Raw genomic sequence first — 23,799 nt, 5'->3', positions numbered from 1 at the left:
TTATCACACTTGTATCAACTTCTGTAACATGAGACACAACCAACCTTTACAAATCTCTATCTCCATGGACCAGGGGGCAATGAAGCTATTGCTACCATTTATTAAATGAACATATTTTTCAAATGAGATGTCAAATTTCAGAAAGTGAGATGATCTCTCCTTGAAATCACTGCTTCCCTTCCCAACATGTTTTGCTGAATGTCATTTCTGCAGGATGTGCATCCTCCTCATCGAGGCAGTGCTGCAGCTCAAACAACCAACGAGCTGGTGTCAGTCCTGAGCAGCAGCTCTGCACTGAGGAGCTGCCTGCAGCCCAGGGAATATTCCCTGGGGGAGCAGGGAATGGAGGATCCACTGATGCAGACACCAGTTCTGGGGCTGTGTTGCTCAATGAACATTGACACATCAGCTACCACTCCAATCTGGACTTACCCTGAAATATTGTGGTGGGAGAAGGAGTCTTGTTTTTCTTTTTAATTCATCTCTGCAGCTTCACAGGCTATTAGCTAACTGTAAAACCTGCACTTGTCTTGGAAAATTATAACAAAGCAGGTAAATTAAGCAAACTCTCAGAATACCTAAAATGTATTCTTGTGATTAGCATTACTGGTATATATACACAACACACAACAGCAGATGCATTTAGAAGTTTAACTAAAACGTTTGAACACAAAACATTGAGAAATAAAATATTATATGTTTTGTTTTTTTTTTAATTTAATCTCAATGCATTTATGAAATCAAGAGCAATATCACTTACAGAATAACCAGCAATGTTTTGGGTTTGTCTGTGTAGCAGAAATAGGCAGAACTAGCACAAGAATTGGCTGGCACTCTTTAAGCATTAAATTAATCTCAATACTGCAGACATAAATTTCTGTTAGAATTACATAAGAATATACAGAGACTAAACAAGATGCTTAAAATAAAATATATTCTTATCCACTACATTTATGGGATAAAAAACCACTGGCCCACTTCAACTTAAGCATCAGAATGAAATCACATCCTCAGAGGAATTAGTTAAACAGTCCTAATCCTTCATCTTCTAAATCCAGCACTCACTCTCAGACTTTATACTGTTTAATCTGAACAGTGAAGGGGACCATCATCTAGTTCTCTGAACAACATGATGATTAACCCTTCAAAATGAGAATCAGGGCACAGACCAAAGATTCAAGATGAAGCTTCCAAGATTCCAACACCACATCAGGACATTTAACCAGAAACATGACTAATCACATGAGCCTTCAAACACAAACTCAGCAAATGTCAGTCTGTTCGGAATGCAAGAATTAGAAAAATGGCCATTTACAAACTCTGCTGGGTGTCAGTCAGTATATACTTGTAAAAAGAACCTGATATAGGAGCAAAAACTGAGCAGTATTTATGTGTGCTACAAACAGGAGGAGCTCAGTACAGAACAGGTGTGCAACAGCTGGACACAAATATTCCACAATAGGCATGGGGAGACCATGGAAGGACTGTGTGCCACAATTGCTCCTGACAAGGTGAAGCTTCTTTTGTGCCTAATTTTAGGCACAAAACTTTCTGGGCAACAAATACCTATCAAATAAGTAGAGCAAGTCAAGAAAGTACAGAAAGTGAACGAAATTAACTGGTTATAGTATGAATTACAGATTGTTCTCCACCACAGGCATGTTGATTTGTATTTGTAACTAGATTATTATGCACATTAAAATGCCAGATTATTGTAAACAGAGACTGTATTTTTCAGATTCAAAGCATTATTAACTACTCAATAACCTCATAAATGGAGGGGGGGGGATTTGAAGAACCTAGACAAAATAATGAATAAAATAATGAATTTTTCTCATTGCACAGTATTTCATTTCATTAGGACTCCATCAATGCCAATACTGTTCCATAGCATGTGCCAACCTAATGATAAAAGGTTATTTCACATTTTCATATACTCCAGATGGCAATGATTCAGAAAGAATCTCACTCCTTATTTCAGCAGGATTAGGAAACCTCTTATGACAGCCTCAATTGACATTTCTCATCCTGCCAGCACTACAATGGATCTTGGTGCCTGTGTTCCACATTGCAGCTGCCAGTATAATTGTACTATTACACACTGCTTGAGAATACACATAGAGCACTGCAATAAACACTAAATATGTCACAAAATATGCAGCACAGGGCTCGCAGTGAAATGCAGGCAAGTCTGGAACAGGAAAATATCATTCATTATTTTGCAATGCTATAAATTTCAGCTGAATGAAACCCAGACTATTTTAAATATTTTCACAAGGACACTCACTAAAGTAAAAAACTAGTGAAACCAGTGACCCATTATTCTCCTCAGTATACACTAAAATTGTCAAGAAATATTTCAGGAACAAGTCCAAATGGCCTGTTTGAAACTCAGCAATTTTTTTAACATTCTACAGTAGATTCACACCAATATAAGAGACCCACCCACAAAAGAAGCTCTTTTCTAGTGAACAGCCAAGACTAAAAAGTATGAACACAATTTGAGAGACATTTGCCTCTTAAGGAAGACATTTACAGCTGGATTGTTCTGTGGTTTATCTCTGCAGAGTTTGAGAATAAAAGCATAGCAGCAGCAGATATTTGCAGTACTGGAGAAGATGAACAAATACTTTGCCTTTAACAGAATTCATGAGACACACTTGCACTCAACAAGCCAATGGGAGGGATCTCCACTGTAGACCACTTTTAACACAAACTCTCTTTGATGTGCTGTAATTGTGACTGTAATTAAATCAGTCAAGTCCCAGGCTATTTAATCCACTGCTTACCTTGCTCTGCCTTTACCTGCCTTTCACAAACTAGTAGTGCTGGTCAGAATTTTCTGGTTTGCTACTGATTTTTTCAGTAAGAAGCAATATACATAAGGGCATTGTTACTTGCTTATAATCCATAGGTGACCTATAAAGGATCAGCTTTCTCATGGTTAGTAGACACAAACTGGAGGGAATCTTCCAGATGAAGACAAACAATGCACAGTAATAAAGGCACAATCAACTCAGTGCCTACAAAAAGGCTTTAGGAGGAAGGATGAAACCTACAGCTAAAGACAGAAAAATTTTCAGTTTCCTTCTGATCAGGTGAGGCAGTGGCTCAACTCGTGCCACATTCATTCAATTAAAAGACTGCAGCTTGCAGACACTGATAAGTGCACCACAGTTTAATAATCTAATCTGTATTCCTAGAGAATCAAGGCTCAGTTCAAAACACACAACTGGCTTGGATTCCCAGTTTTGGCACGATGGACACCTTTCTCTGCTATGTACTGACATGGAAAAATGGACAATTCAATCTCACCAACATCAAAACACAAAAACACTTGCAGAAAAAGGTATGTCAAGTTCTAAAATGCAGCACAACCTCCTGTGCCAAACAAGACTACAGAAATCCCTGTTCCTTGCAGTATTAAGCCTCATGATCTCACATCTCCACCTAACCACTTTTCTCATGACAAATGCAGCTCTTCCCTTGCATGCCACTTCCTTCCTATCTGGAGTGGTGGTGAAAACCAAGAAGAGTAAAATTCCTTATCTTCCTAGAAAGCAATTGAACTGGGATTCAATTATCATGGAACAGAGTGAAGCAGAAGAAAAATCCTCTCTAAGGTAAAACGTAAACTAAGAGTGTGCAACAACATCCTAAAGGGCTAAAAGAGATTTCCAATGATTTCCACGATGTGACTTGTGCTAAACTGGATTTGCAATTTCTCTGCATCCTTTTGCAGCATGTCCCTAATTATCTGGTTGTCACAAGAGGAACTCATTGTTTGATGCAAGACAATATTCTACTGACATCCTTTTGACAATGTTTTCAGGATAACCTAGCTGTAGCTATTACACTGCATGATTAGAAGATGGATGTTTTCTGAAATACATATTTAATTAATGATACTTAACACACAGCTTGACTGAAGGGTAGTAGTGCCCAACTGGTAAAATTTGAGATTCTGGGGCGGGCACTACACACAGAATTAAAACCACATTAAACTGAAACAATCATTCAAATCAATCTACATTTGCTTATGTCTGCAAACTGAAGCACACATTATGACCAAAGATAATGAAATTAAGATTTTTGGCAATGCTCTATTTCAGACAGCTTCTATTGTAGAAGACAGTAATTGTTACTAAATTGTGACAGAATCCCTGTAGAGTTAGGAGTTCTAACAATATTAGTTATGTAAGTTCAGGATGATTAATGATACTGCAAAAATGATCAAGATTGTAGCAATTAACCCTTTTACAGGCAAAGCCCACAGAAATTACTGAGATGCCTTTCTGCCATAAGCCAGACATACCTTACTCTCATTGCTACATTTTTGGTGCAATTACCTGGCACCTTTCAGGAGCTGGTGGGATCTGGTCCACCAATTTTCCTTATTTGTTTGAATAGTTTGAATCATGTCAGATGATTTCAAACTGCTCAATTTTTCCTTCAGTGTTTCATTCTTAAAATGGGAAATGCCTGTTTCTTTCCAAGGGACTTTCCTTCTGCTAAGTGTAGATCTAAGTCTGGGGAGAATCAGAGGAGGGCCCTCACAGCTCTCTTTGCTGATACTGATAGACTAAAACCAAGCATCTTTTCTTTTCTAAATCCCATTTTTTCCTCTATGTGATATATGTCAAGAAAACGAACAAGCAACATCCGTGCAGCTGAAACAAACTCCTAATGCCTTCAGGAGATAAATCCCTGAGGAAAATCTTGTAGACTAACTGAAAATGTAGTATCAGAGTAAGGCATGAATAATTAGAAGAATTAGGTCTATAAGCCAATAAATATAAGGAAAAAAATCCATCCTGTTCTCTTAATGTTTATCACATACCCTGAGAAGCAAAACTACTCAAGAGTGTGCATCTAGTACAATAGCTTTTCAGTTTTAACTATAGTCACTGCAACCTTTAATAATGATATTTGAAATGTGTGCATAGAGGCAAACACACCCAAAATGTTTTGGTAAAAGAATAAGATTAAAACTAAATTTTTAAGTTGCCCTGTCCAAATTTGAGCACTTAAAAACAAATGAACTGCTGCACAACCTGTTACATCAGAACAATACTGTGGAATAATTACAAGTTCTAAGATAAAATTAAAATTACCATAATAATTCTCCTGTGAAACAATCCAATCTGCACAGACTACGATTTGCTACTAGGTTGAAAAAAATGTATTACCACCTCAAGTCAGGCAGATAAATAATTCTATTTTCATTACTTAGTGGAGATACTTAAAAGGTTACACAGAGCAGGATGAAAAACTGATTATATTTGCAAATTATGTATTGGTCACATTCAAGGACCAGCTCTTTAGCAGCATTAGAAAGCCAGCTATGCAAACTGTGAGTAAACATATGATTCCACAGAAGCTTCTTGCTGAGGAGAGCAGAAGTCCCAATCTATAGAGCCCACCTTTGGGTACAACAGCTGTATCCAGACTGGGACATCTTTGTGCCCATTTTTCTGTACTGTTCTTGTACCACTTCCTTTAGAGTACTTTTGTGAAAGGCCTTTTCTCCTCCCTGCTTCATATACACCTGGAAACCAGAAACCTTTGCTTCAAATCCAGACAAAACAAAGCATTCCTCTGTTATTCTACTCAGAGAGACAACAGTCAGGATTGAATGATCTTCTCCTCTTTCCCAGAAATCTGTATCTTTCTAGTACCTAAGGTGCTAAACTCCCCAGTAGTACTTGGAACACTCTTTTCCTTCTGCCCTTAGTGAGAGATGAATCATAGAATTGTTTGGGTTGGAAAGGACTTTAGAAATCATCTACTCCCAGCTCTCCCACCATGGACAGGGATACCACCCACCAGATCAGATTCACAGAAGTCACCCCAGAAACTTAAAAAGGATGAGCAATTTCAGGATCAGATTTTATCTGCTTGCAATTAAAATGGGAATGTAGGCTCCCTGGTTTAGTTTGATGTAAAACTGTAATGGTAAAACACAGACTCAGTCAACCAATGAACCTTTGAAGATTCCAATCATGTTCATAAAAGAGAAGTATAACTATGAAGATCATTTGACTTTATGTCAGCTTTTTAATCATATTATTCACTCAAGGTTTAATTTGCTCTGTACCATCAATCTGAATGCACACCACTGCCCATTAATGTTACATTTATAGTTTACAAGTTTTATAGTACAGAAAAATTACTAATACAAGCCACCTCGAGCATTGAACAGGAAAACAACCATAAAACTGTGATCATGAACTCACATTTCTCTCTGATCCATTAGTAAAGAGGAACAGTCTACAATCTGCAAATTTCACATTGAGCACGGGTTTTCAATCATTTGACAAAGGAAACCACAAGTCTGAGAGGATCAGTAAACTAAAATGGGATGAATCCATGTTGTTTGGGTAGCAATTAAAGCTAATCATGAAACCAGAGGATCAGTCTTAGTTATATTGATTTTAAATGTGTGTGCCTTTCTGACTCTACAGGGCAAATACTCACTTTGAAGAAATCAAAGTGTGGACATCTCGTGTGTGACTTAGTGGAGCATAGGAAAGGTCTCCAGCTGTGACAGGCTGTGCAAGGGAGGTTTGAAAACTGTCCCATAATCTCCAAATCAGGAAGGGGTCATTACTAAAAAGTGCCATTGGACAGCACAACAGGGTAGGACAAGAAGGCAAAGACACATGGAAATACTGGGTTGGAGTAAGAAAAAACTCTGCTGGACAATCCTGTAGCTCAAACCAGACTGATGTTTTTAAAGAAAACAAACAGCCTTTTATTTTAGCAGAGTCAACCATGACAGAGTCTAAGAGAACACTTGTTCTTTGCTGGCCTTTTTCTCACCTGTTCTTAACTAGTTTAAATCTAATAAATTTATGGGGACATAATTTCTATTTACACAGATTTCTTTGAATTACTGGGTTCAAAAAGGTAAATGACAACACAGTTTTAAAGGCGACTCTCCACAATATTATTCTGCTGTAAAGATTTAAGACCTTTATCACCACACTGTCTGGGTATTTCCTCCCTTTCCTCTTTAATATTCTTTGCTATAAAAATATTATGAAATGTAGATAATTTTTTAAAAGACAAAGGTACACAAACAATCTGAAGTAGGGAATTTCCCATGTTCAGGTTCAGAAAGATGGACCTGATTTTTACATGAATAAACTACACTTGAAGTCTTCTATCCCAATAGAACAGGAAGCAGAATATCATTTCATGTCTGAGAAATCAGTAAAAGGCAATAGATGCAAACTTGCAGAAATATGAGCATGATGCATCCTGTGAGCACACAGACAAACACAAGCCAGACACAGGATTTCCTGAGCACACAGATCACCATGTTTCACCTCTGGAAGATAAAATTACCAATTTCCCTGGCCCCCATGCAAGAAGCTTTCAGCAGCTAAGGGCTGTCAGGAAACACCACCACATGAATTACCAGTGCACTGGGTACTGAAGTAGGGCTGGCTCTTCATGTAGCCTCAGTGCCTCCAGAGTCCACAGAAAATGGAGAACCGCAGGTCCCTTCCTGTGCATCCTGAATAACACCTGGAGCAAAGCAATCCTTTGCTCTCTGAAAGTGTTACACAAGTCAATGCACTTCATGCAATAAAATCTTCTATAATTTCTGGTCCTGGCAGGAGTTCTGTGTTTCAAGTTTCCCCTGGTTCTTCAGTTGCTCTCTGCAGTCACTTTGAGCTCATTGCTTTTGTTCTTTCTCAGCTTCAGTAGGAAAATATTATTTCAACCAGATGGTTTCTAATATGAGGATGACAATTTTGTTTTTGAAGAAAACTGAGCCATCACACTGACTGAAGGAATTTCTCATGTGCATGTACTTTCAAAACCATCATATTCATACATTGAACTAAAGAGTGGAAAAAAATGGGTCTAGTATCAAAAATGACAAAATTTCCATTTTACTTTTTGTTGGTCAAACAACAGGAAACCAGCATATTTAGTACAAAGCAGCCCAGGAACTGAGTGGGGTCAAGTTCCATGAAAACTTCAGGCAATCTCCTCTTTGGGCTTTAGTTTCACAAGTTTAGTAAAGCCATTTTTTTATTTTCTGTCAGATGAAAACTATTCACACAAAAGCTCCTGGATCTTAGAATGGTTCTTGACACTTCTGAGTAGCTATTACAGATGAAATATGTACCTAAGTGCTGTAGATGCACATAAATAAAAATGTAATGTACTCACCCCAACAGTGTTAATCTAAAAGAAACTTCATTCCTTAACTCTGTCAATTCTAATCAGCAGGTAAGATCAATACCCTAAGCAGTAGGTCAGAGCCCCAGCAAAGCAGCACTCACACCATGTCCTGAGGCTTGCAGAGTCCAGCAGCTTTCCCCACAACCCTGACACCCACCCTGCTGCTCAGGTGGAAGAGTCAAGAGTGAAGGAATGAAGGTGAGCCTGGGAAGAAGGGATGGATGGGAATAAGTGGTTTTAGTTTTGTCATTGTTTTTTGCTACCCTACACTATATTTAATTAGCAATAAATTAAATTAATCTTTAACAAGTCAAATCTTTCCCCTTCATGGTAACTAGTTGTTGTGGTGCGCATCCAATTTCCAGTTGTGTTATCTTCCCTGTTTGTGTTGTTCTCCCCATTTTATAATTTTCTCCCCATTTTGCATCCCTAAGCCTATGTTGATGGTTTAGCCCTGGTTTCCCCCTCTCCCTGAAATGGTTCCCTCCCAGTCTGGGCATACTGCCAAGCCCTTGTCTCCACCCCCGTTTCCATGGTTACCACCCCCTTGCTGCTTTTCCCCTCCTCCCGGGCCCTGTCCATCTCCCGGGGCCCTGCCCATTTCTCCAGAAACTTCTCCCTTCCTCAGAGGGTGATTGGGCAGGTGCTCCGGGCCCCTCCCTAGCTCTTATATCATTAGTTTTCGCCCGTGTCAGTTATGTCCGATTCCCCTCCTCAGTTTCCCCCATTGGTTCTTGTACCTATGTTCCACCCCCTTTATACACTGCTGTTACTCTTTGTTCTCTGCCTTTTCCCGCCTGGACCCCCTGGAGACAATAAATGTCTGGATTGCACCAGCTGGGTCAAGGTCCTCTTTTCTCTCAAGCTTCTCCGCTTTTGCCGCTCCTCTCGATATTGCTGCCCTGTCGAAGGTGCTGCCTGACGCCCCGGCGCATCAGGGTAGTGCCCCCAGCTGCTAGCTGCTGCAAGTGCCCTCAGCTAGCCAACGCTGTCTCCCCCCCGCTCTCAGGGGAGTAGAGTGCACTCGACGCAGCAGCACGACAACTAGTGAGTGAGCTCTTGCTCTTAATCCTTGAGGGCTTTTTTGCTATTCTTTTCTCCCCCAGCCCTCTGGAAGACAGTGAGTGAGGGAGTGGCTGGGTGGGCACCTGGCAGCACTCAGGGTCAACCTTCCCCAGGTTTGACAGTGCCCACCTTGCAGTTGGCAGCAAGGCAGGAGCAGGTGAACAGGAGACACAGCAGACATGGAGAACTCCCTTGTGTGTGACACTCATTCACCAGTTCTCCTCCTCGTGACATTGCATGCAGCATCAGCTCATAAAATCCAGCAATACCTAAAACCATAGGGCAGGATGACAAGGTCAGCCTTTGATACAGACTCCATCTCTGGGCCAACCTGGCTCCTACACACAGGCCATGCAGGGAGAATGACAGGAGGTCACTGCAGAGCTACACAAAGGAGAATTGCAGACAACTTCCTCTGTAATCTCCCTCTAAGAAAAGGAGTGAGCTCCCACATAGCACCTTACTCACCCCTGCTATGACAGAATCAAAGGAATTCCATCCACAGCTGCCAGGAGAGCATTTTAATCTTCCCAGAAATTAGATTCAAATGTTATTAATGCTTGACCTTAGACAAAGTGACCAAAGAGCTGAGCTGGTGTGTAATTCCCAGACCTGGCCTCAGTTGGGTGTGGGTCACCAGCCATGGCAGTAAGGGCACAGAGGTGAAAGCAGGTGTGACCCCTAGATTGAGCAAACCTTGGAAATTACAATGTCATACTCCACATCAACATGCTGATGCAATGCACACAAATCTCCTTATCACAGCTGCAAGGAAAACAGTTATCAGTGCCACTCACCTGTTGACAAGACAGAGTGGAGCTAGGGGAATTACAATAATTGGAAAATACATGAAGGATGTGCCTAAACCTACAACCACACTGCTCTTTTATGCCAAGTGTTGTAGCAGTAATTTTTCCCTTGTCAGAAGCAACAGGCTTAGCCCTACAGTCAATACTAAAGGGAGGGGAATACACAGCCTAATGAGAATTGCACTCATCCCCTTCACAGGGCCCTGGCAGATCAAACAAGGACCGTTTCCTACTTTTCCAATAACATCTAAAAGCCTGAGGCAATTTTCCAGTCACAGACATTGGTACCAATAAACACCACAACTTTAACTGAAATAGTTTTTGAAATTTACCCAAAAGGGATTTTGAGATTTGATAATGGGGCCTTCAATTACTGTTTCCAGATACACTTTATAATAGTGTTCATTGAACTTGTTTCATTCAGACCAAAACAGTGATTAAAGTAACTTAAGTAAAGCTACCTCTTTTACTGCTTTAACATTTAATCACAGTTTAGCCACCTGAACTGTATGCATTCCACAGACAACAAGTTCTATTGCTTACTGATGTACAGCAGGGAAATGCAATCAATTTCTATTGTGTCTATTAGTGTGCTTTTTACAATGATACCATAAATCACACCTACTGCTGTGGGTAGAGTTGCTGCATTTCTGTTCCTACTGTTGTAGGAAAATGCTGAAAGCAGGAAAAGCACAGCTGAAACCAACAACAAGGAGGTAAATAAGACAGTGTACAACAACAAAAAATGGGAAATTCAGACTGCATGGCACTGTCTTGGAAGAAAGTGGGCTGATTTCTTTTTATAGGGTAGGTCTCTGTGCATTTAAGAACTGTGCAGCTGTACAATGCCATGCCAAAAAGAACCTCATGGAATTTAACAGCTGCAGCAAAGCAACAGATCTCAGTGGGTTTAAGAAAGAAAACATGAAGTATTTTAACTCAAGGTGAGATTATACTAAGGCAATGGAAAGATAACAGCATCCAACTACAGTGCAAAAACCCAACTTGAGTATTAAATACATTTCCTGCAAGGTTTCTCCACACCTCAAACATATTTCATTTCTAATAAAATTAAAACCCAGATTTAAAACTACATGGACACATGTTACAATTCTGGAAAAGAAACTTCAGTTTAAAAGCTCTTTCAGCAGGTATCACATATTTATCAAACTAACTGCAGTGTCACATTAAGGCTCTGGCAGATTTATGCAGGTGTTAAGAAAGAGAACTTCGATTTATTTCCGACTACTAGGCTGAAATATTGCTTACTTGGTAACAACAGAAACTTCTTTCAATAAGAAAACCCCTCACCTTCTGAAGTTCTCCATCTCAAACCATATGCTTACATGACAGATTAAAGTTTCCCCACAATTTCATTTTGCAATAGGGAGCATTGCTCCCCTGATTACAAAGGTCAGCTTACAGATTACCACGTACTAGTATATTTCATTCTTTCCATCATGCAAAGAAAATGTTTTGAAATGTAAAGAAATATATGTAGAAATGTCTAGGTAAATCCTCTCAGTTCAGGAATTAGACATACGTAAAAGATTTATGCAGTTGTATATGTTCTTACATTGATCTATCCACATCTGAGAGACAGAATGTTTGAGTCCAAAATATTATTCTCTAGTCATCATCTTCACTTGGTTTTTAACATTTCCTCCCATCATCATTTGTCTTGTCCTGTTTAATTGTGCTCAAATTAGGCAAAGCTGAAAATCCTTCAAACAACACAGAATCTCAAGATTATCCAGCTTCCAGTTCCATTATTTGTTCAAATAGGATAAAAAAAATACACTCATTTAGAGAGAAAGTCTGTTTGGGTAAGCAAATATCTTAATATTCTATTTAAAATCAGCAAAAACAACCCTTAATATTCATCATAACAAGCAATGTTTTAAAATAAAATAACATATTTAGGTGACACATTCTCTTCCAAGCATCTGGCCTACACTAAAATAAAGCCACAGCCTGATGAGGCCAGCAGGAGTTTTTCCTCACTGGAATAACATGTTGCCATTAATGAAAAATGATACTTAAGTTTGCCTTCAAACAGTTTAGCCAATGTGCAGACAGCCTTAAAAAGAACATAATGCTGATTTAGAGGGCCTTCACCTTTATCTAAATCAGAGGGACAGACATAAAGAGACAAACAACTTTAATTCAAAGAACTTGTGTCCCTCTGCTTCTCGACAGACCCGAGCACGCTCGCCCGCAAACAGCAGTGAAAGAAAAAGAATGGATTAATTTGAAGATAGTGGACTTCAGGGATCCTGACTAATAAAATAGTTTTTCTTTTCAGAAACATGGTAGAAATGAATCAGACTACTGCAGTTCCACAGGAATAATGAAGAGCTCTCTTGAAAAGATATGAATATGCATCAGTTAAAATTTTATGAAGGTACTGGGAGCATCACTCTGGAGACTGGCTCCCCCTCACCCCTTCTTTTCTTAACCATGGCTCCATCACCTCCAAAGTTAATTTCACAGGTTTCTAGCTATTGCAGCAAGTATACTGTTCTAAAATCAGGACCTCAGGAAATTCTTCCTTAAACGAAGATTAATATACAATAGAGCAAAAAATTCTAACCAGGGATACTCATGGGGTGGATTTATTTTGTGTATATTACTCCAGGAGTCTCATCAGAATAAGTAAAAATTGAAACCAAGGATCAATGAAGAGGAACAATAGAAAACTAAAAAAAGAAACCTCCTTAGCATTTTTAATGGAGATTTCAGAATTAATGGAACACTTAATGATTTTTGAAATAGTTTTTTTGAATTCTGCAGAGAATGAATGCAAATTTTTCCAAACACAAAATAACAGAGGAGAACAAATTTTATTAATGCTGTCAATGGTTTTTGCAGTGTTGCCTAGAAACCCAGATTCAAATCAGAGGAGCAGCATGGCAAACACCAAGGAAATAACGAAAAAAACACGAAATAATGCCCAAAGCAGAAAACCCTAAAACCCCCAAGAAATCTAACCAATGAAAAAACAATACCCTCCAGGTTTTTTTCACCTTATTAAACTGAACTTGAGCTTTTAACAATTCAGTGGTCTAAGGGAAGGAGTTAATATTCAGCCTTGATGGAAAACATACATGAAATTCCATTGTCTCTTTTGATTTTTTGGATTGTTTTGTTTCTGTGCACATGACAAAAACAATAAAAAAATCTGTTTGCTGTACAAGATCTCATCATGCGTCATGAAAACAATAAATAACTCAAATCCTTACTATTATCATACAAATGGTTTGTGTTAATCTCTGTTCTAAGCTGGTTCTCTTGGAAATGGAGCTCTGCTCTAGCCAAAAACTTTGGCCCAGGAAATGCAGGAAAAGATCTGAAGCAGGTCCAAGCAGGATGAGCTTGCCCAAAGGGTTCACTTTTTCTTCCTCTCTTTATTCAGATTGATCAAGCCCATTCTTGCTTACAAGACACAAACAGCCACATACTGACTTACCAGTGGCATGCCCTTCTTGAGAAGTGAAGACCTACATTTAGAAAATTATTGGGAATTCTAGAAAACACAAAACCCCTAGAAATGACAATTTTCACCACCCCATAAAATGAGGGCATAAAACTTTAAAGTATTCCAACATGATTTAGCCAAGAACCTGTTTATGGCATTTCCCAGGGAGAGCAGGTTTTGCCTTAGATTAGATCCATTCAAGTTATCAACAGGTGTGGACAATGTCTCTGCACCAAAAGATGTTTTTGCCATGTTTTGGATGCAGTTTCCTGGTGGCACATACCTGGAAAACTGTTCCTGCAGCCCCCGCATCTGGGCTCTGCTGCGCTCCGACTCCAGCGTCACCTCCCGTAACCTCTTCTCACTCTCAAGTCTCAAATGTCTTTCTTCCTCCAGCTCATGTATCAGCTTCTCACGCTGAAATACCATAACAATTGATTTTACACATAAACATCACTTTTAGGAAAAAATTTGGGAAAAATCATCCAAAAAATCAAAGTAATTACCCAGCAATGTTACAGAGGGAAGAATTTTTTCAGAATATTCCACCACTCTGAGGTACCCTTCCTCAGCTCACTCATGGATGTCATCATATTGAAAAACAAATACCCACCCTCTCCTTCAAAGTGCTTTTCCTTTATCTCCATTCAAAATAAATACAAAAAATTATATTTGAGATCTGTGACCCATCTTGTTTGAATGCAGACATGGGAAAAATGAAACAAATCAAGAGGTCAACTGTTCACCCATCCCTGAATGTTTCAACCTCACAAGGAGGAAATTCTGTAGCCTCTGCTTTTCTTGTTTTGGCTGAGAGGAGGATCCCTATCAGTAGAACAGAGTTTATTTGAATTTACTCAGTGAAATGCTATGATAATGAATATGTTTTTAAAATCCGAGTACAAATTAAACCAATACAAGAGTGATAAATGTGTCATTAATGCTACTAACAGCTCTCAAAGGCAAGTAGGACATGGGTTTTGCTAATTCTTAAAACACAGGACCCAAAAACCCAACCCCCACAATCCTAAATCTACATATGTCATGGCCTAACCCTTAAAAAAAAAAAACAAAACATCATATATAGGGTACCTAAAGATTTAAAAATCTTATTTCAGTAGTGGCTAAATATGATTTAAGAGGAGCAGAAAAATTAACCTAAAATTATTAAAAATGTTACTGCAATTAAAAAAAATGTATTTACAGGCTTTTTCATGTGACCCCTGTTAAACAGAAATGAAGCGAAATTAAATTTCCTCCTTGTGAATTTAAATGGGAAAACAAATCAATAAAACCCCCAAGGATTTTACGTGGCACTACATTATTCCCTGTCAGTGATGGGGTTCCCATGCCTAGGAACAGCTTAGGTCACTGTAAAGCTATAGTGGGTTTCCCACCCATCTGCTTTGTGCCTATGGGGCAGGGAGATTTGCAGCCTGTCAGACAGCCTGATGTAATTCCATGTCTGACCTAAATTTTCATGGCACACCTGCAAAAATGTACATAAAAATTATCCATACAGTTTCATTAGTAAATAACAGAGGTAACTTAGAGATAAGCCATTAAATGGGGGAGACAGGCTATTTGTACAAATCTCACAGCTATAAATCTTACTGGATAATAATTTACAATAGCAGTAACCAGGGGACCAAAAATATGAACATTGCCAAGTGGAAAACGAATCTTAAAGACAGTGATAAATAAGCAGATGCCACAAAGGGAGGCTGCAAAGGTTTAAATGAAATATCTATATGCTTGTGAAAAAATAGGGGGAATTACTCAGAGAACAGAGTGGTTCTGTCTGTTTGGCCATATGTAATGCCTGGAAAATGGAAAACTGCACAAGAAGAAACAAATTACTGGCAAATAAATACATTGTTCTAACTGAATTATCTAATCACTGTCCTTAGTGTTACATAGGCACGTCCTGCCAGGTGCTGAGTAATCCCTGGTTTCTGCCACAGGAGGAAGAGCAGAGAGTTCAGCACCAGGCAGAAGACAGCACTTGGCTCAGAGGATAACTCAGCTGATGGTATGGGAGGAATATTCACAGCAGCTCCAGCTTAGATCCCATCAATGCCAACTTCAGAATGATCCTGCTCCTGGAACTCTTGCTGAATGCTGTCAGCACCTTCTCTTGTAGGCAAGTTTCACTGCTGCTAAAGGGACATCTAGGACCTCCCAAGTCAGTGGGCAACAAGGAAAATGACATAAAAGAAATATACAATCACCACCTAGGACTTAAGAAAAGCTTTCAGAAGATACTGGTGTCTGCAAGTAGAAACTGGGCTTAAAACCAAATATGCAGCTGTTCCTTCAGGAACTGAGAAGCCACCTTGGAGGAAACTCAGGTGCTACTATGAACACCTGAGTGGCCAAGCTGACCCAAGGCTGTGCCTGAGCTAGCTGACACAGAAAAGCTAAACTGCAACAATGGACTGCAAACCAGAGATTCAGCCACACCTTCAAGGCTTAGTCAGCATCACAACAGCCACAATGATCTTATTCTGATACAGCAATGTCACAGCACATGCTGCAGCCAAGACAGCCATGACACACAGAGTATTATCATACAATTTCAGAAGGCTTTAAGCATTCACCCAAACACCAGTAACACCATTCAGAAAGCTTCAAGCATCTGCCCTTCTTGTTCTTTAGGCCAACCTTTTATACCCTCCTGTTCATGCATTGCATCTGTTCCCTTTGGTGGTTGGTCAGTGCCCCTGGGCACTCCATGGCTCACTGCTGTCAGTGCTGTTCTCCTGCTTCTCACAGCTGTAAAACCATGTTTTACATGGTTTACAGATGAGGCTGGGGATGAGGCTGGGCCAGCCCCACTCCCAATTACCACAAAGTGTGTACCTACACAGCAGCTACCTCTGCATGTCTGCTATGCTGATCGTGCTCTGCTCCCCAAAGAAATCTTCCCACATGATGTACAAAGCCAGATCTCCCCAGGTAGGATAGACAAAAAGTGACACTCTAAAAAGCAGATGAGTCTCCTCTTCTCCATTTCACTGTCAAGGAGTTCTGCAGGTTGCTCACAGCTCCACTGCCTGTCCTGCAGAAGGTCTGTGCAGTACCTGCAGCCACGCTCCTGCTCATCACAAACCCCCACCTTCTGGGAGAGAACTGCATAGACAGCACAGATCTACAAACCCAAGCTTCTCCCTACAGGCCAAAGAGCTGTACAAGCTATTTCAAAGTTTCATTTACCTCTTGCTGATAGGTCAGAGAATGCTGCTGCTGCCATGCGGAAGGCTGTGTGATAACACACATACTACACAAAGACATCAGCAAATCCACACAGGGACTTTTTTCTTAGGAAGAAAGAATGTAGGAATTACCTTAAGAAAAGTACTTTTAAATGAGCAACACATGTACATTACAAGAACAATAACATCTCAGGAATGAAATCCCTAAACATCAGGAACTTCTGGAATGAGCTAAATGTCCAGTTCCAATTCAGCCACCTCATGGGCAAGAATTACAACACATTATAAGTTATATGAGCACGTACTGTTGCTGCACAGAACTCCTGCTCCTTTCAGGTTTAGGGATCAACAACAAACCAGTCACAAAGCTACAAGAACAAACTTCAGGAACAAACCAGTCACAAAGCTACAAGACCAGAAACAACAGCACTGACCTATGGCCCCGAAATTCTGAGCTCTCTTCCTAGCTACCAAAACCCTCCTGCAAGAATGGGGCCAAGACTTGCCCACAGGACATCTGCACAGCAACAACACCATCAGCCCTCACTGCCAGGAGTCTTCACAGGAATTTCTTGGCAACCTTGCAGCACTTCTGCCATTTCTTGCAGGCAGAACGCAGATCTGCTTTCAGCCAGATCACAGACAGTAAATACTGTGAAGTCGGGAGAAAAAGGTGCAAGAGACCACCCACACTTGGGAAGTTTTCAGTCTGCAGGACACAAAACACTGAAGTATACTGCACACAGAAAGTAGCTCCCAGCAGCAGTGACCTTGTCCACCAGAAAAGAGAACTAGATTTTTATTCAAACTCAGAAAATCCATAATGAAGTGTCAGAAGAGAGAAGTGAGCCTAACATATAGAAAGGCCAGGACTAAAAAGAGTTTTTTTAGATTTTTTTTGTCTCCTGGAAGAAGAAAACATATCCCTGAACTTTGCAGGAATTTTTTGCTGACATAATGCACTTTATAGGCTCCTCTGTGCTAACCCCACTTTATTCCTGTGCAAAAAAAAAAAAAAAAAAAAAAAAAGTGTGTGAGAAGAAATAACAGAACTGGTTAAAGGTTTTTTAGTGAATACAAGCTTAATAGAAAGCAATAGAATTAGCATGCTATGTGAAGAAAAGGTTGAAATAAATAAGTGCCATGTGAAATGCTTCAGTTCATTTTAACACTAGAAAAATCATTGCCATCTTCCAATGAAGTTATGTATTCCCACTTGCCTATTCCTCTTTAATTGCAGATTCTTCTCTCCACAAGCTCTGCTCAAACTATTTTTCCCTGCTTCCTCTCCTTGCCTTCTGCAGCACAGCTGTACCCTTCCCTTCTTAGAAGCATAACCTTTACTTGGTTCTTGCTTCCCCTTTTCAGTCTCCCCAGAGAGCCAGACTTTCATCACATCACCCAGTCAAATTCCTGATGACTTTCCAAACAGGCAAAAAATTCATGTGAACAAACTAGAGTGAAAGACAGTGTTAGCAAACTCTACTGATACTTTGGTGCAAGTACTGGAATATTTTAGCATGGAACAAAGTTTCAAGGGTTGCTCATTATGCTCCTGAGCCAGAACCTGCACTTCAGCAAGCTCCTTCTCGTGTAGCTGTGGAAATGTTCGTGTCAAAATGTTTCATTCCTCACCCAGGCAGGGACATGCACCTCATGTTAAGTCATCTTCGAAAAGTTAAGGAAGGAATCCAATCTGAGATGCTCGAGATCAAAACAAAACACATGAACACTATTTATAACTAGATTGGAAGGGATGCATGTGTTTGACAGAAAAATGTGATTTGTTCCTCAGCACTGCGTGAAAAGACCAGGAGACACCATTTATTCTCAGAGTTACTGGTTAATAGCCATGCTCACAATCCAAGGATTAACCCTGTGCAGCCACACAAGGGTCTGCCAAGAGGAGCTCAACCATTTGTGTCTCCCTTAGTTACCTTGGGATGTGCCACAAACGGCAGCACCCGGTTCTTTCACGTTCTAGCAAAGTGCCAGTGTCTGGTCTGTTGAGTGAGGAAGTGTGAGTGTGGTTGGGCAGGTGGCAGCCTGGAAGGCAGACATGCACCTGGTGCTGTGGGGTGAGGGATGCACAACAGGGCTTGGCACAGAAATGCTGAAGTCTTACCCCTTTTTCATTTCAGGGCTATTTCATTGTTAACTTTAAATCTAGACATGGATGACACTAAAGCCTTCCAAGTCAGGCACTTGGCATTTTACCTCCTCTACCTTTTAGTGCAGGTAGATTCATCAAATGTTTCATCAGAATGAAAGGACCAACCTCATGAAAATACTTCTCAGAGAAGTACTTGGTGATTTCTCCTCATTAGGGTCAAGCATTTCAGTAACTCAAGCAGATTTCTCATTCTAAAGCTCTCCATCCCCTCGTCTTTATCTCAGAGCACAAACTTTTTTGTAACTTTTTGTCCCCCACGTCCTGCTGAGGATGAGAAGCAGAAGCAAAGCTGACCCAAGGCTGAGGTCAACCTACCATATCAGAGCATTTTCTTTTTCAACTTGCTAATTTATCTTTCACATAAAAAAATCATACTAACACAATCAATAATTTTATCTATATGTTAAAGAAAAACTTGTCTGTGTGTCAAGATGACTGCAAGTGAAGAATAAGACACACCATGCAGGCTGTGCAGGGCATTGCTATCCATCAGGGACAGCCCAACACTTCCATTAGGAACTGCTCCCTCCTCCTTCTGTTTAGCTTATCCTTGGGTCTTATGGAAAGCAGCTCTTCAGAACAGCTAGATATAACCTGACTGATTAGTTCAAATATCAAAAAACGTCTTAAAAGGGGCACAAATGAAATCTCATCATTAAGGTTATATTATAAGTAGGGGAAAGAGCTACTGATTAAGTGGAAATAAGAATCCTCTAGTCTTGAATTTGTTCTTTGCTTCCCTTGTGCATCATAAGAAAGGGTTTACTCTGGTGCTGCTAATTATGCAAACATGGGACCAATATGTTGTCAAAAAAAGTCTACATGGCACTATTTAGCACAGGCTTAATGTTGCCCAAAATCAGGCTAATAACCTTCACATTAAATTTTTAACAACTAGTTTAAAGCTTTTGCTAAAGAGGGTCACAATTTCTGTGTAATTAATATTGATTTCAAACAGATACTTTGCAATGAATTTAAATGATGGGAAGAAAAGATTAAAATATTTTTTGGTTTAGAGTTTGAAGTACAATTAAGTCATTGCAAACCCAAACTGAGTTTTTATGTATTTATTTTTAATGCATTTTCTGATGCTGTTTCTGTGATACCTTGCCATAAAAGTCATAATTTAACAGACTCATAGCCTGGTTTACAGCACAACATCCCACGAGCCAGAGAGAAGACAACAAAGACAACTCAATGAAGCAAACAAACAGCAGCTACTAGAAGCACACTAAAATTAGTTTTTCTAGCAAAGTCAATGCCCAGTACTCTTATGAATAAATGTGCACATGCAAAGTATTCAAGCCTGTTATTTTATCACCCTTTTGAAAGACTGCTGCAGGCAGGAGCCATGGAACAGCCTGGGACAAGAGATGAGAGAGGGATGGTGAAGCAGTTCCATTTTTCAACAATCAATTATGAAATATTAATTGAAATAGAAACTGGGATTTGCAACTTGGTCTCCCAGTTGGTTGAACAAAGTAACCCACTCTTTCTGATGCAATTAATCTTTAATTCTCCCAAAAAAATGCCTGGTGATCAAATGGTATTTGTTCAAGTGCCACAAAATATTCCTGAGCCCCCGCTGCTCACAGCCCAAGCAGCTGGGGGAAGGGAAGCACAAATGTTCCTGGTGTTACAGGTATTTTGTAACAGCTTGTGTTTGGGCCTTGCAAATCAAACAGACCAAGGTGATTCTCCCTCATCTCTCTTACACAGAAGGTGGGTGGAATCTCCTTGGTGAGATTTTCCCCTCTCCAGAGGCAGGTGGACCTGCTTGTGCCCCTCCTGCAAAGCCCAGTGCTCTCCCCCCAAACTCCTCAAGTGCAACCTGGTCCCAAATCCAGCACACAGGATATTACAGTCCCTATCTGAACCTATCTCACTCACAAATGACAGGAAAGAAATGTGATTAAGAACCAGAGAGCATATACCATTTTTTATTCATTGTGAATTGCACTGGGTACTGTATTTCTGTTCAAATTAAAATGAGTCAAACTTCAGTGTCCTTTGTTTGCCACTCATCGATCCCTGTTAAACCAAATGTTTCTCATTCTGTAATCAATACTTCTCTGCAAAAATAAACCCAGGCACTGACAAACAACTTTGCAGAACATTGCAGCATTCCTTGTAGTGGACTTTGTCAGCCTGAAAAAACATTCCCCCATAGAATGGGGAGAAAAGAAGTGCACTGCTTATTGTGCTTGTTACAACTTTTACAGGCTGCTTAAAGCTGAATTATTTTACTGAAGAAAGACTGATTAAATTAATCAGCTATTGAAGGCAGGGCTTTACAACAGTGGCAGTTAATATGCCTGTGTCCCTCATTACCTTTTTCAGCTACACTGGGAATACTGACAAATACACTGCAACATCCAAAGCCTTCCCAGGGATGAAGTTACAGGTGTCTTTAAAGCACAGTGAAGCACTGAAGTGAAAACAGCAATAACACAAACACTTGGAGGGTTCATGGAAGGAGAAGTAGCTTTACTTCCACGTCTCTTCATAATAAGGAAGTTAATGGTGAGGTTCTGGGGCTGCTTTGCAATCAAAATGAATTTTTTCATTTCACTTTTCACCCGACAGACTTGTACTACAGAGGCAAAGAAAGACACTGCCTTGGCTTATATTAAATCTCTACTTTTTTCCCAGTTATTTTATGATGTAACCATTTTCCTGAAACTTATTCCTGCTACAGCTTTGCAGCAGTAAGATATAAATAGTATAAAAAGCAGTATCCTAATTTTAGGCTAGTATCTTTTAAGCTTTTTCATACCAGTAAGAAAAAATGATGGCTCTTGAGAACAGTATTCTGCTCCAAAAGTGACAGGCTGCCCAAAAAAACCCAAGGAAAATCTAACTGACAGTCAATAATTTGTTTCAGAATTTTCTAAAAATGCCTTGAACCAGTTAAAATTAAATAATTGGAAGTAAATCATGCATTTTTCACTATGAAATTTCTATATGCTAGCACATCTGTCTCTTTAGCTTCATCTCAGCACAGGTATCCCATGATGTAAAACTCAAGCTTTTCTTACCTCAACAATGAACAACAAAGCAGGAAATGCTCATTATTATTATTATCACTGATATTTTGGTGACAGCAGTTTACACACTTCATATTGTCGGGTGATAAAGCAGCTCCAGAGCCATTCAAGGAAATTAGAAACTGTTTCTTGGTGTAGTTACTCCTTCTGAACAAAATAAGATGCTAGATTTCATTGTGCACTAGCTCAAAATTGCCACCATGTGGAGGGACAGCAACTTAATTTAGCATTATTTATATTGCATTGATATGGTTTTAATTGCATCACTGCGACAGAATAACTGCTGTGCTGGAGCCCCTTTATCATTGCAAGCCTACAATTAATCTGAATTAGGCAGGCTATTACACCAGCAGTACTGTATATATAGTTGGAGTTGTGATAACATTTATTTTACAAGGAAAAAAAAAATTAAATAGCTCATAAAACCTTTTGGCTGAGAGCTGGATAGTGAGCACCACTGCCTGCCCATCCCCTCCAGGAGCTGTGGTGAACAGCCTCTGCTCCAGAAGGGAGCCCTTGAATTCTGTGAAACACCCAGTGACAGGCCACCAAACATCAGAGTCACCTTGGGAAAAGAAATTAAATAGCAAAAAATGCCCCTCATAGTCTTTGAGGAGTTAGCAGACTGAAGTGAGCTCTGTGTCCTGGAGGTACACACAGAGCTGCAGACACAGCCCCTGGCAGCAGCACAGGCACAGGGAGGCTCCACACAGCTGGAACACCTGCACCCAGCAGCCATCACTCTCTCAGCTCCTTAAAGCTCATCTCCCAGTCAGATCTGCACTGTTGAATGGAGGCAAGTAATACATACTTTGAAAATCTTGTCTCCCTAATAAAACTATTGCTGTTTACTCAAATTCACAATTGCTAGCCCAATTTTGAAGCCTTGCATAATTCATTTTTCCACTTGAAACATTATTTTCTTACTGTTTGAAGGGTGTAGAGAGAATACTATCAGTGGACCTGAAGTCCCACATAGTCAGATCATGATTATTTTTTTAATTACTAATCTTTAAATGATAACACTTTTAAAAATGAAATTACAAATGTAATTGAGCTTCTAATAGCTTCTACAGACAGCAATTAAAGAAATCTCATTTCTCTAAATTAAACATAATGAAATATTTTTCAAGTTCAAATAAAAACCTGCAAGCTGTATTAAGACAGACATAATCCATATGAACACCTAGTATTCAAAAGTGTGAAGTAAAAAACTCTGTCAATAACAAAATTAGAAAGAGTGGCACTGCTAAGGAAAAAAAATGAAAAACAAATCCTGAAACATCTTAGATTACAGTGGGTAATTATAATTTCAAGCCCTTTGCTACATGTTTGGTTCTTTGTAAGGTGACTTGCATTACATAAAGATTTCCAACAGGTTTAGGGGTGTTTTTGTACCAGGTATATACAATATCTTCTTATTAGAACCAATGTTATACAATCAAGTTTACAAAGAGCCTTGTCTATTTCAGCTGCACACAAACAAAAATCCCCAGGCTCTGTTTACGTTCCCCACTTGTTTGACTCCAGAAGTTTTCTAATAATGGTGTTTGAACCATAAAACAGCACAAAGGAGTGTGTGTGCAGAGAGCAACTTGCAAGAGCCAACCCACCTGGGCCAGCAAAGTGCCAGTTGTTTGATTCAGTGTCAGTTGTTTGATTCTCCTACAATTTTCTATCAGATCTGCAATTCTCAAACATTTCCTGAAGGGATATCAACGTAGCAACAGAGAAAATAAAAGGTAAAATGTTGTCTGGCAAAACAAATGCTCCAGCTCACAGAAACAGAACTGAGGTTTTAGAACTTGAGTTT

The 23,799-nt window shown here is 39.6% G+C and overlaps 1 protein-coding gene across 7 annotated transcripts in view; it reads right to left on the bottom strand.

Annotated features, from left to right (window-relative positions):
• The window catches only part of NCKAP5 (NCK associated protein 5), a 276,475-nt gene that overhangs the window by 158,669 nt on the left and 94,007 nt on the right, over positions 1 to 23,799 (bottom strand). For all 7 annotated transcript variants that reach the window (XM_018911273.3, XM_018911275.3, XM_050977035.1 and 4 more), the window contains one exon: positions 13,835 to 13,968. In XM_018911273.3, the coding sequence (XP_018766818.3) occupies positions 13,835 to 13,968 (134 nt within the window). The remainder of the gene's footprint in view (positions 1 to 13,834; positions 13,969 to 23,799) is intronic.

This window comes from Serinus canaria, chromosome 7 (genome assembly GCF_022539315.1).
Source record: "Serinus canaria isolate serCan28SL12 chromosome 7, serCan2020, whole genome shotgun sequence".
In the NCBI taxonomy this organism is placed as follows: Eukaryota; Metazoa; Chordata; class Aves; order Passeriformes; family Fringillidae; genus Serinus; species Serinus canaria.
The sequence above is the reverse complement of the archived record's forward strand: the minus strand, read 5'-3'. Positions and strand labels throughout refer to the sequence as shown.